Source organism: Lynx rufus, unplaced genomic scaffold (assembly GCF_022079265.1).
Source record: "Lynx rufus isolate CCGP_SWC_20201006 ecotype Redwood Valley unplaced genomic scaffold, mLynRuf1.p SCAF_3, whole genome shotgun sequence".
In the NCBI taxonomy this organism is placed as follows: Eukaryota; Metazoa; Chordata; class Mammalia; order Carnivora; family Felidae; genus Lynx; species Lynx rufus.
The window spans coordinates 30220226-30234845 of NW_025814845.1; the positions used below are offsets into that span (position 1 = coordinate 30220226).

General features: G+C 40.0%; 1 protein-coding gene across 1 annotated transcript in view; it reads right to left on the reverse strand.

Moving 5' to 3' along the window:
- Nucleotides 1-3177: 3177 nt before the first annotated feature.
- The window catches only part of PDS5A (PDS5 cohesin associated factor A), a 140467-nt gene continuing 129024 nt past the window's right edge, over nt 3178-14620 (reverse strand). The window contains exons 32-33 of the mRNA XM_047090487.1: nt 11237-11589; nt 3178-5828 (exon numbers count right to left, since the gene is read on the reverse strand). Of these exons, the coding sequence (XP_046946443.1) occupies nt 5825-5828; nt 11237-11589 (357 nt within the window). The 3' untranslated portion in view covers nt 3178-5824. The remainder of the gene's footprint in view (nt 5829-11236; nt 11590-14620) is intronic.

Here is a 14620-nt window from a genome sequence, read left to right on the forward strand (position 1 = left end):
CTTGTAGGGTTCCTGCCTGAATTTACAGAGCGTGTTTTCTTTGCCTCTCAGCAGTCCATGCTCTCATGATTCAGCTTTCCTAAGGGGCAAAGATTCTAGTTGCAATGGCAGCCCTTTCTGAGCCTCTTTGCTCAACTATTATTGCTGAAAAATATTAATCATAAGCAGGGATGTTAAAATGGAAGTGAACTCAGGCAGAAATCCTTCTAATCTCTTCCTTCCCACATTCAGAACCCTATTCTCCTCAAAGCCAAATGGCCGTAAAGGCCATGTTTACACAATGGCTTTCTTCCTGTCTCCACTCATTGTTATGGATATTTGTAATTCCTTCATCCTTCCATTGGACTGTAATATTTAGGTAGTTGTCACTCTCAAAACAAAATGCCAAAATTATCAGTAAGATAGAAATGCATCAGTGAAGATCAGGTTTTTGGACAACAAACACTTTGTTAAAGCCATTTATGTTGTCATTGTCACGAAAAGGTGCAATCAGCAAGAGAGTAGAGATGATGTAATATTTGGCTTATAAAATCTGTTAAAAAGTTTTCCTCTGGGGGCACCTGGGTGGCTCAGTCAGTTGAACATCCGACTTCAGCTCAGGTCATGATCTCGCAGTTCGTGAGTTCGAGCCCCGTGTCGGGCTGTGCTGACAGCTCAGAGCCTGGAGCCTGCTTCAGATTCTGTGTCTCCCTCTTTCTCTGCCCCTCCCCCACTCACACTCTGTCTCTCTATCCTTCAAAAATAAATAAACATTAAAAAAAATTAAACTTTTCCTCTGACTCAGCCTTGGAGACTGGGACCTACTTGACTACTAGGGCATGGTGGATGCCTTGTGATCAGTACAAGATTCTAGTTGTATTTTTGGAGACAGAGAAAGCAATGGGATCTGCCTAGTTTTGATCCCAGTGAGCTATGGTTTCTAAAAAGGGGCCCTGCTGTTCATAATTATGATTCCATGGGCAGACCAAGCTGCCAATGCCAGATGGTCAATAAATGCAAACCCTTACTTACCTCCTGGACCTATTCTACATGTGACATTTAAAATGGGGCGTCTTGTGGCACAGTTGGTTAAGCATCTGACTCTTGGTTTGGCTCAGGTCGTGATCTTGTGGGTTCATGAGTTGGAGCTCTGTGTCTGTCTCTGTGCTGACAGTGTGGAGCCTGCTTGGATTCTCTCTGCCCCTCCCCCTGCCTTTGTGCTGTCTCTCTCAAAATAAATAAGTAAATTAAAAAAAATAAACCTGTGTAAAATGGTTATAAGTAAGGTAGTTCTAGGGGTACAGCCTTTTGCCTTTCAGTTCTTAGTCTGAGGTAGGTTGCAAAAGGGCAGGGTCCTCTTGTGTTTTGAGGCTGAACTTTCTCTTGAAGGGTATACTCCATTGTAAGCCAGGTGAAACCAGATGGCAAAATTGCCAAACCTTTTTGAGGAAAATGGTCACAGGAACTTTTTTGGGATGGGGAGGGGGGGTATATGGCTACCAGGGTGAGTCTTTTCTAAAAAAGGCTGAGATCAAAACTAAAAGGGGTGCTTCAAGGGGACATGCTTGGGTCTCCACCAGAATTCAGTTCTTGGAAAGAGCTTTGTATACATAGTTTGTGCAAAGAAGGCACAGGAATTGCCAGCACACTCAAATTTGCTTGGGAAGGGAGTGCATTCAGGACAGTGGGTGAACAAGTTTGGGGACTGGGACCAGGTCTTCCAGAGTTTGCAGATGGAGTAATGATTCACTCATGGCAAGTGCTCAAGGTGTGTTTGCACTGCTGAAATAGCAGGCTTCTTTCTGGTCCTTCCCCAGTGGTGGGTTTGTCCTCCCTTAAGATCACATCTGCCCAGGAGGTTCTCAACGTGGAGAGCCACCCCTGCATCAGATCCAGCTCATCCTGAGGCCGAGGTTTGCTTTGCCCACTTTTTTAGGAACCTACATCTCCTAATACTTCTCAGAATTACACTTCTATTGAAAAGGTAGAGATTTTCTGCTTCTACAGCATCTATCAGGGCTCTGAAGTCCAGACAATGACCTGAAGCAGTCATATCTGCCTGTGTTGTGCTATTTGCTTTATATTGCTAGTCCTTCTAAGGCCCCCAACTTAGTGTTTTTAATGTCAGTCTCTGGCATTGTGCCTAGTCTGGACAGATTAAACAAATACCTATAATGAGGAAAATCGCTACCACTTATCCTTTAATTTTCTTACTGGCTTCCAGACTTGGACCTTACTCCTTACATGTATAAATGACCCCACTGATTGTTTTCCAAGCTTCTCCCAGGAGAATGGATACAGTGCTGTTTTCTAAAAGGAATGGCTCTTATTTAGAATGCATGGTCTTTCCTAGGAGTCACTAGAGGACAAAAAGGAGGAAAATGCTGTAAGTTGACAGTATTGATAAATGTTATTTGAGAAATACCCCCAAATAGAAATCCCAATCACCAGCCTGGCCCAGATTCCTTAGAAATGAGACCTTGTACACGTTCCTGTTGGCCTTTCAAATAAGACATGAAATAAAGGTTTATTACTGATATGGAAGTAAAAATGTAGAACTCTGGTTTCTAGGCTGAGGAGGTGTGTGATTATGCACACTTGCTTCCGTTGATCTACACTGTTGCTGGTTTATAGCCAACTTTTAACTTCTTGTGAGCAATGCCATCATTATGAGGCAGGCAGCAAAGCCTATTGTCAGGCTGTTAAGAGACTTGTTGGTCTCCAGTAGTTTCTACAGTTTATCCGTATGAATGGTGCAGACAGAAAAGTCTTGACAATGCAAATATCAAAGTGTAGAATGATAATCTCACTGAAAGTAAAATACAGAACCAGGCATTTTATTCCAGATACATTAATGTAATCTGCTTGTTCTCCAGTAGTCCTTAAACTAAATGTGCATGTCCAAAATTTGCAATAGATGTATCATAGTATAAATGGAAGGCCACTTTTAAAAGTTAAAAAGCAACTTCTAAAGTTTCCCAAATGTCTATCAGAATTTATCATCTATTATGTTCTCCCTCAGTCACTGTAGGTCAGAGTATGTAGCCAGGAGGTTTGATTTGATTTCGTTATGATTACATTCGATTTCTTATAAGGATATGCAGACTCCAGAATCCAAACAGAAAATATGCAAAGATATTTTATCAGCTTGTGACATACCAGGGGGTACATGAATATTCAGGGTTCCACACTACTATATAATGCTGCATTTCTTGGTTTTATTTGAAACAATGCATATTTTTAGCATTTTATGGTAGGATTTTACACTCATCATTTACACAAATTACAAGGTTCTGCTTCAAGTCTTTAAAAAATTTTTTTAAAAATTCAGCCCATGTGCAGCACAAGAATATGCAAAACTACTTTACATTATACACACTTTTTATCAAAGGAGATACAAAATTCTGGCTTGTAGTTTTAGACAAATACAAGAAGCTTCAAACTAGACACAAAGGGTTAACATTAATTCTCAAATATAAGTCTGCACTTTGTGTTGTGTTTCTCTGAGATGTGAATATCAAATTCCTAAGGGATTTAACTCTTTCCTTTTTCAAAGGAAAACTGACAAATGTCCCTTATATGTCCCTCCCCTAGCATCTGAATCTTATCATCCTATTCTCCCTTCCCTTAGTGCCAGACACTTGCTTGCATCACATTATGAAATTGGGGGGGGGGGGCATTTACATACACCTGTGGACCAGATCCTTTTAGCTAACTCCTCTCCTGCAAAAATCTAAGCAGCCACAAACAGATGCAGATGGTTCTGCTACATTATGTTAAATATGAAGTAACACTAGATAATCTAGTCGGCTGTGATGCTGAGTAATCAAAAGGAGAAAGAAGGTCCTTACCAGTGTGCTTTTTATTGGTGATATGATTGGTGGCCTTAAGAATCAAGTTGTCTGATGCTAAGAGCACTTTAAAATCTTACTAAATATACATGTCCACTGTTTCCTTGAGGGACTTCTCTGATGCTTATGCATAGATATTCAGCACGTTGGAGGCAGTATTTTATACTTTCCTTCTAAAGGGTTATGAAGAGGCAATAAGGAAGAGAGGGCTTTTCCTGCCCTTTTAAAAGATACTGTTTTCTATCACTTGTATCCATTGTTCCCTAACCATCATCCGATACCTAAATGTGTGTACATGCATATTTGAAAGAATGACCCATCTTTCACTGGGTCAATATACAGCCAACTCTTGATTATCTAGGAGATCATAAGTGACATTTATTACCAGCAAATCTCACATTTAACATAATCATTCTTTTTTTTGACACTGTTGCACATCCCTCAGAGGCTATCAAGACCAAGTTCTAATGCAAATGTCGTTTAATGTTCTCTAACCCTCACTAGGAATGTGCAAGGAAACCAAATGAACACATTCAGTTAGGGCTCTGGGAAAGAGCCTAAAGTACAGAATGGGGGGCAGCTACAACTCTGCGTGTGAGAAAGGACAAATTTCAAGTTCCTCCTGAGTTAGCTCTTGTAGTATACTTGCCTTCGTTATTTTGATTTAAATTATGACTGCAAAATTCAAAACCTGAGGCATAGTCACTTTTATATAGATAATGGAGAGTTGACTGTAACATGTTGTTTCTTTATGACTTTAGCCCTTTCACATAAAAAGAAACTCACAATATGATAAAAAGATTAAAAAAGACTACCGTATGACATCTAGAAGCATTTATTTTATGCAAAAACTTAAATATGATGATGTGTACACAAAGAGTGCACACACTACCTATGCTGAACAATATGCCAAGAAACAATATATTGATGCAACAGTCGTCTTCTAAAATAAACATAAAAACTGAGCCCAGACCGGCAGACAAAAGCAAAATACTTATTTCCCAACAGCACAATGCTGAAAATTGATAGCAATCCTGAACACTTCCAACTTTCCTTACAAAGCTGCCAAAGTCCAACTATTTTAAAAAATTGACTTTTTCTTTACATCAATAATAAAAATCTGGTGACAAACATTATAAAACCAAATGCTGGGCAGTCTTTACTCCTTTAAAATTCCAAATATTCCAACATAATCACAGGAGTAAAAACCATTTTAAAGTGATATGCTTTACGAAACAAACAACAATATGTACATTTATTGCAAATTATATTAAACTAAAATGGAGGGGAAATCAAAATATGAAGTGATATGAAATCAATAATAATTTTAATTATTTTCTCACTCTGATAAAAATCAGAAAGCAACATTTATAAAATTGCCACCACATCACTTTTCATAGCAGGGAACTGAAATCTGTACATCTCATTTTTGCAGAAAAGTAGGCAGGCAGAAAGAATTATACATAAAAGTTTCCAAAAGGAAAAACAAAGAAATATTTAATCTGATTTCTTTTCTTCTAAAAAATTAATTCAGTAGACTTCTATTTTTTTTCTTGTGTAACATGGGAATTCCTGGCTCTAAAATTGATGAATTTTCAGTGTCAGTGTAAGGACATCCTGTTACTTTCTTTAAAATAAAAACTGCAGCATGGAAATTAATGGTGTATTATGCCTTTAAACTCCAGATATGCAGGAACTGGAACCAAGTGTTAAGCAATTTGCTTAATTATTGACTTCTCCTAAGAAAAGTCTGAGGGGAGGGTAGGATAGAGTTGCTTTTAGCCTCTCTCTCAAGAGTTTCTGCTGTACATTTCCATCAAAGGACTTGTGGTCATGTGAAAAGGAAGTAATAGTTTCAGTTTTCAAGGCAGAAAGTGTGTTCTGAAGTTAACTTCATTTTCTGTTCAGGGACATTTTGAATCCAAGTTTTTGCAGAAGCTGGAGTCTGCTTCTGTTTGGCCTTCATTTTCTCCCTTTGCAAGTGAGTTTTCTTTTTACCTTGGGGATGGGAGTAGAAGAAAGCAAAGTTAGGAAAGATGTAAACAGGAAAATAAGCCAAACCAGAATTATTTCATTTCTATAGTTATCTAAAAATCTCAATTTTTTTTTTCATGTTTCACTTGAGGCTTGTTTTAAGAAATCTTTCTATAAACTATATAAACACAAAATACCAATGAAAAAATTTTCATTTTTAGTCATTAGGTGCTGCTACTCAGTGGTGGATTTGTTTACAATAATAAAACAATAAGAGCTATTTATCTGAAATAACTGCATGGGGCACCGGGGTGGCTCAGTCGGTTAAGCATCCGACTTTAGTTCAGGTCACCACCTTGTGGTTTGTGAGTTCCAGCCCCGGGCTAGGCTCTGTGCTGACAGTGCGGAGCCTGCTTGGGGTTCTTTGTCTCTTCCCCTCTCTCTGCCCCTCCCCTGCTTGTGCTCGCACTCGCTCGCTCTCTCTCTAAAATAAACATTAAAAAAAAGTGAAATAACTAATTTGTTATTAGTATTTCAAAATGGTATTACAGAAGAAAAGTTACTGGACACTATGGCAAAATGAATTTATAAGCAGCGAAGTTCTGACTTTTGAACTGAGTGACTTACATTTTAGTATAACTAAAAAACAAGGAGAAAGATTTAGCTTAATTCTGTTAAGAGATTAGAGGAGTTGAATCCCCACCACTCCTATTGCCCTAATAAGGAGAGACATTCTGATATCTGGAAGCAAGAGCTTCTCCTCTCACCTAACTCCTCCTTCAGAGGAAAAACCCATCTAATAGGTGAGGGGCGGTAAGGTAGGAGGAGCTCAGCGTGCTGGGCTTGTCCTCTCCTAGATTTGTTTTTTGCCTCCAAAAAGAGCCATTCTGGTTGGTTTGTGGTTGTTCAATTTAGAGGCAAGACATTAGTAGCCACCTGGCCTGTGATTTCCATGTTGTAATCAGCCATATTAGGATTAAGACTATTTCTCCTTCTCAATGATTCCAAACTTGGGAGAGAAAGATAAGTGAGTTGTTTACTTATATTCCACTAAATATATGTTTTATAAAGGTAATGCTTAAGTGATTGATTCTTAGAGATTATTAATTTGTTATAATATACAAACTTAATAATGTGATACCAAAGAATCCTCTACAAGCTGCCTGCTGCACCTGCAGGAAGCTTCCGTGTACTAGCTCTGAGTCTTCAGTATCTTCCTGGCTGCTCTCACAGATAAAAAAAAGGCTAAGTAAGGCTCTATGCCCAGTGTGGAGTCCAACAAGGGGCTTGAACTCACAAACTCAAGACTTGAGCTGAGATCAAGAGTTGGGATGCTTAACCAACTGAGCCATCCAGGAGCCCCTGCTCTCACAGATTTTTACATTTTTTAAAAATTATTTTTATTTGGGGGGGGGTGGGGAGAGGGGGAGAGAAAGAGAGAGAGAGAGAGAGAGAATGAATCCCACCCTGAGCCCCTGAGCCCTGATGTGGGGCTCCATCCCATGACCCTGGGTTCATGACCCGAGCTGAAATCAAGAGTCAGACACTTAACTGATGACTCAGCCTCCCAGGTGCTCCAATATACAAGTATTTTAAAGCACTCTGTTATACAAGTTTTGTATGTATACGTAATGCCTTAGAACAAAGACTTAATTTTACCTTAGAAGTACAATATAGCATGGTAGTTACAAACTCTGGAGTGACACTGGGTTTAATCCTGGCTCCATTATTTATATAAACAAAGACACCAAAAGCTACATGGAGCCTCTATGTCGGGTTTCCTCTCCTTGTAACCTAGGAATGATGACAGTACTTACCACATAGAGGTGTTCTAAAGATTTAAAAGGTTAACAAAGAGCTTAGAAATGAGCCTGGCTCATAATCAGTACTATTTAGTGTTATCATTATTCCTATATAGCAATTTTTTTATTGTAAAATTTTTATGACGTAACACTTGCCATTTTTACATCTTTAGGTACACAGTTCAATGGCATTAAGTATATTCACTGCTGTACGATCACAGCCTTTCATTTCTAGAATGTTTTCATCTTCCCCAAACGAAACTCTGTACACTGAACACTAATGCCTACTTACTCCCTCTTCCTCCTCCCTGGCAACCACCACTCTTTTTGTCTCTGTGGATGTGATGGTTCTAGATACCTCATATAAATGGAATCGTACAGTATTTGTCCTTTGGGGTCTGGCTTATTTCACTTAGCATAATGTCCTCAAGGTTCACCCACATTGTAGCATGTGTTGGAATTTCATTGTTTTATGTAGTAAACTAAAACAACAACAACAACAACAACAAAAAAAACTCTTATACTTTTTACTGTGTCAGTCAACAGACCAAATGTGAAAGTTTTCTGTTCTCTTCTGGAGTTGACAAGCTAAGGAAATCAACTCTTTGAGGGCAAGAACCTATCCATATTGGATACATTTGTATTGTCAACACCCAGCATGATGCTTATCACTTTTAAGTATTTGTTAAAAGAACAAATGAGAAGTATCAGGAGCAATACTGATGGGCCTATAAGGGATTCAATTCTGTGCAAGAGGGCATCATGAGCACTTTAGTTTCTGGAGTAAGTTCGGTTTCACCGAAGAGTACATCAGGATTCCAAGCTTAAGTCCTAATGCCAGAATATAAGGACAGAGTTGTGTATTAGGTTTAGGAAAAGATAAAAGGAAGCTTGGGAGAATGTTTCAGAATGCACTTCGATATTTTGCTAAGTTAGTGTGAACAGTTCAATCAGAAGCTTCTGAAATATGTGTGCAAAATACCTGATCTATTGTACTGAATTAACAGTACAATGTTATCATGAACATCTAATTTAACCATCTAACTTCACTGAGAATACAGAATCATCACAGAACTCTGTGTTTTGGCTAACACATGCCCCCTGTGACCTACTAACCAGCATACTTGAGATTTCTAAGGTGCTTTATCACTCAAGACATTTTTAGTTTTTGAATAAGGCTCAATACTATTTTTAAATCAAGACCAGTCTCTGGCAAATAAGCCATTTTTGTTGGTTTGTTTAATGATGTTGGGGCACACATGGTGCAGCATACGTGTAGCAATGGGTTTTATAATGCCCTAATCAGAGACAAGGTCTGGATGCTACCGACAGTGTTTTCAGGGACTAAATATGTACCTGGATGTTTTGGTTAGAAGGCAAAAGGATAGTTAATGACAGGTAAGTCAGGTGGCTCAAGTGGCCTGTGTGTGATGATCACACACAGTGTAATGGATGTAATGTAATGATGTGATGATCACATCACAGTGTAATGGAACAGCTAGAACAGAATTTCAGAAACCCTTCAGAAAACTCTTGGCAATCTTGAGGGAAACTGTTCAACTTTTGTATGATTGAAAAGTATAGTAAGGGACAGAGAAACTAGAATTAAATAATTAAAAATGGTTACAACAATTACTGAGCATTTACTCACTATGAAAGGCACTTTGCTAAGTACTTTATGCTTATTAATCTATTTAATTTTTAGGACAGTCCTTTGAAGAACGTATTATTATACTGTCTTACTGATGTCAAAGAGGAGGCTGAGGTTATAAACATGTTCTAGGTCAAAGGTGCAGATCTGAGGAGAAAAATGCTAAATTTGCCCCCAGTATCTTTCATTACTGTATTTATTAGTCCATAAAACTAAAAAGGAGTAGGAGAAACACTCATTACTTAGATCAGGTTTGGGCCTGGATCTGCTACTATGAGATGCTATCTAGAGGCAGATAAAATATAGGAAAATTTAACAGCTCCAAACTTCAAATTTCATGAATGGTAACTTAAAAAATGTACTTGTAAACACACATGCTGCAGGCAATACGGTACTTTATGAAAATACTGAAGCAGGATGGTAGGGTATCCTGAGATGATCAAAACTGTTTCTTTCCTAGAAGGAATTAAGAAGCTTACAGTCTAATTCAAGGGGAGCTGAGTTAGGTACCAGTATACAAGGAAAAAAGAAGGGGGGGGGGTAGGGCTAAGTTCTAACAGGACACCAAATATGAAAGGAGCCAACTTTTGGAACTCCAGCTGAAACACCACCATTACAGGGGAGAAAAGCTGAAGTCCCAGCCCAAGAATGAGCAAAGATGAACAGCTGTTTCAGTGAGAGTGAGGTTGTTTCAGTGGAAAGTGAAGGAAAAGGTAAGTTGTTGACTTATATTAAAATTAATTGTAACAAGAGGAATTAAAGAGCAGGAAATACCTGTTTGTGTGTCATGACTTCTGTCTTCTCCATTCTGAGACTTTTTTTACCCAAAAGGCAGCCCTTTATATTAAGTAAAGCCCATGTAGTTATGTGAAGGATACCAAGCAAAACTTAATATTGTCCTTGCTAACAAGAATTATTAAAACATGATATCCTAATTAAAAATTAATCAAAGGAGGTGTACCTGGTTGGCTTAGTCCGTTAAGCATCCAATTCTTGATTTTGGCTCAGGTCACGATCTCTTGGTGATAAGACTGAGCCCTGCATCTGGCTGGGTATGGAGCCTACTTGGGATTCTCCCTCTTTCCCTCTCTCTCTGCCAGTCCTCCCACCCCTGCCCACACACTCTCTCTCTCAAAATAAATAAACATTAAAAAAAAAAAGAAAAAAAGCGCTGGTGTGTCTGACTCTTGATTTCGGCCAGGCCATGATCTCATGGTTTTGTGGGTTCAAGCCCAGCCTCAGGCTCTGTGCTAGCAGCAGAGAGCCTGCTTGAGAGTCTCTGTCTCTCTCTCCACCCCTCCCCCACTCACACTGTTTCTCTCTCTCTCAAAATAAATAAACTTATAAAAAAAAAACAACAAAGCATCAACTTCGGCTCAGGTCATCTCACGGTTCGTAGGTTCAAGTGCCACATCGAGCTCTCTGCTGTCAGTGTGCAGCCTGCTTTGGATCTTCTGTCTCCCACCCCCTCTTCCGCCCCCCTACGCACATGCTCTCTCTCTCTCAAAAATAAAATAAACATTAAAAAAAAAAAAAAAGATAAAAATAATTCTTTTTTTAACGTTTATTTTTGAGACAGAGAGAGACAGAGCGCCAGCAGGAGAGGGGCAGAGAGAGAGGGAGACACAGAATCTGAAACAGGCTCCAGGCTCTGAGCTGTCAGCACAGAGCCCGATGCGGGGCTCAAACTCACAGACCGCGAGATCATGACCTGAGCCGAAGTTGGCCGCCCAACCGACCGAGCCACCCAGGCGCCCCAAAAATAATTTTAAAAAATTAACCAAAGGGAAAAAGGAGATCTCTCTTCAAATTGGTATCCTGGAGGTTATGAGGTAAGAGCAAATGCCATTATAACCTACTCAGGAAAACCAAGGGCAGTTTTCATTCCCAAGTGCCTAGGTGTTTGGGGGTGATTGGCACATACTAAGAATAAAATAAAATGTCTAAACTCAAAGTTCAGAAAGAATGGTGTACATTACCTTTGTAAGTCAATTTGTCTCTCTGCTGGTGTTGCCTTTTTGGCTATGTCTTGCAGTTTGGGTGCTTTGGCATTACCTGCTTCCAGACCCCCAGGGCTTTCCTGACTGACTGCAGCTCTCTTTCTTCCTTTGCCAAGAGGTTTATTTATATCATCATTTTTGGTTGCATTGCCCTGAGATTCAGACTTCGGTCGACGTCCTCTCCTGGGTTTTGAAGGGGCAGGTGGTCCTGATTCATCTACTTTCTCATCTGTTTTTTGTTGAATATTCTCTGCACCAGCTGCGGTTACTGTTCTTTTCTTTCCTCGGTCACTGCTGATGTTGCCCTGGGTAGTCTGATCAGAATTAATTTCCTAAAAGAGCACAAAACAATTCTATAAACACAAGTTCCTTAAATAGCAATGATCTATACTAGAAAGAAGTATTTTGAAAATATTCAAAAGGAGCTGGAATTCCATGGCTTTTTTTTTTTTTAATTTTTTTTTTTTCAACGTTTATTTATTTTTGGGACAGAGAGAGACAGAGCATGAACGGGGGAGGGGCAGAGAGAGAGGGAGACACAGAATCGGAAACAGGCTCCAGGCTCTGAGCCATCAGCCCAGAGCCCGACGCGGGGCTCGAACTCACGGACCGCGAGATTGTGACCTGGCTGAAGTCGGACGCTTAACCGACTGCGCCACCCAGGCGCCCCTTATGGCTTTTTTTTTTAAGTAAGTTCCATACCCAGTGTGAAGGCCAATGTGGGGCCCAAACTCACCACCCTGAGATCAAGACCTGAGCTGAGATCAAGAGTTGGACACTTCATCAACTAAGCCACTCTTAATTCCAAGGCTTCTAATCTATTGCTTATATCCCTTGAGGAATGTAAACTCCTTGAGGGCAGGGCCTGAGAGCAGTGCCCACCATGGTACTTGGCACATATACTGTACACAATAAATGCTTATTAAATAATATGCACAGATGGTATATATAAAGCGGAGAAAATCTACTTGGTTTTGCTATCACCCTCATTCTAAAGGAAAAGGTCTTCTTAAAAATTTTTTCCTTTTTAACATTTATTAGAGAGAGAGAGAGAGAGAGAGAGTGCGCGCGCACTTGCAAACATGAGTCGGGTAGGGGTAGAGAGAGTGTGAGACACAGAACCTGAAGCAGGGTCCAGGCTCTGAGCTGTCAGCATATAGCCCAGTGCAGGGTCCGAACTCACGGACCAGGAGATCATGACCTGAGCTGAAGTCGGATACTTAACTAAGCCACCCAGGTGCCCCAAAAAGGTCTTTTTAACTTGGTATGTTTTTTGTTTTTTTTCTTAAGTTTGTTTGTTTGTTTATTTGAGTGGGGGAGAGGGGGAGAGAGGGGGAGAAAAAGAATCCCAAGCTGGCTCCATGCTCTCAGCATGGAGCCGGATGTGGGGCTCCAACCCATGAACCCTGAGACTTGAGCTGACTGAGCCACTCAGGCGCCCCTCCCCCTTTTAATGTTATTTTTGAGAGGGAGAGAGAGAGGGGGGAAGGGGGAGGGAGAGAGAGACAGAGAGAATATGAGTGGAGGAAGGGGCACAGAAAGAGGAAGACAGAGGATTCAAAGCGGGCTCTGCATGGAGAGTAGAGAGCCCAAGGCAGGGCCTGAACTCAAAAACTGCTAGTCATGACCTGAGCCCTAGTCGGCCACTTAACTGACTGAGCCACCCAGGTACCCCAATCAATGGTATATTCTAAATTTATCACTTTTTAAAAAGGAAAGCATGTTTTCATAATTGAATGTTATTTTCTTTTTAATTTTTTTTTAATGTTTGTTTATTTCTGAGACAGAGAGAGACAGAGCATGAGTGGGGGAGAGGCAGAGAGAGAGGGGGACACAGAATCTGAAGCAGGCTCCAGGCTCTGAGCTATCAGCACAGAGCCCGACGCGGGGCTCAAACTCACAGACGGAGATCATGACCTGAGCCGAAGCCGGACGCTCAACCGACTGAGCCACCCAGGTGCCCCGAATATGCTATTTTCTTTATGATGCATCAAATTTCTGTAGTTCTGTGCCATGAAGTTCTTCAATTTCTCACTCCACTTACACATTCTAATTTTTGTCATTTTTGCTGCAATCCTTAACCTACTTTTTTCTGAAAAAAATTTTTTTTTGTTTACCAAATATATATATTAAATCCTCTAAAATGTTAAAGTAATAAACTCCCATTTTAAAATGTATTTTATTTTTTATTTTTGAAAGAGAGAGAGAGAGGGAGTGAGGGAGAGGCAGAGAGAGAGGGGCAGAGGATTTGAAGCAAGATCTGTGCTGAGAGCAGAGGGCCTGATGCAGGGCTCAAACTCACAAACCATGAGATCACAACCTGAGACAAAGTCAGACACTTAACCAACTGGGCCACCCAAGCACCCCACCCCAGGAATATTTTTAAAACAGTATCAAAGCAGGACATTCATCAAGTGAAAAGTGAAGGATTGTACACAGAGAAAAGAGGGAAAGAGCTTGGAAGATATAAGGAACTTGGACCATAAGGAGTGATGGGAGAGTGGTACGGGACAAGGTAGGAGAAGCAAGCATGGACCAGATCATGAATGCCTTACAGGACAGGTTAAGAAATTTGATTTCATTCTAAGTGCTAATGAAAGTCACTGAAGGACTTTCAAGACAGGACAAACATAATTCAAATTACATTTTAAAAAGATCAAATTGGCTGCTATATGGTGACTGGACTGGAAGAGAGCAAGAATACTAACAAGGTTAAAACTACTACAGCATGAGAAGTTGAGTTGGGTCAACACCCTGCTGGGTAGCAATGTCAAGTGTTCCACTTTTTCAAGGAAGCAATATGGAAATATCTAATCTATAATACACTTTACTCTTTGACTCAGCAATCCCACTGCTAGGAATTAAGCCCATAGAAATAAAACTATCAGTATATATTTAATGCACATTTACTATTTAAGGCAACATTGTAGTGGCAAAAAAAGGGGAAATATTTAATGTATATACACACACATGAAAATGATAAGACAAAAAAATTAACAAAGATTAGGCTTTTTAAAAGGAAACAAATACTGCATTAAAAATCATGTACGCGACTTGGGGCACCTGGTGGCTCAATTGGTTAAGAGACTGGTTCTTGATTTTGGCTCAGGTCATGATATCACGGTCTGTGAGTCTGAATGCCACACTGGGCTCTGTGCTGCTGGTGCACAGCCTGCTTGGGATTCTCTATCTCCCCCTCTCTCTGCCATCCTGTACCCTCTCTCATAACTATATGACTCTCTACATCACTGTATTTACATATTTATGAACATTATGTGCATATGTCTAAAGAACTCATATAAAAGGCAAATGAAAGAGGAAATCCATTGGTCAGCCATAGGTATACAGAAAATGAAGACTCCT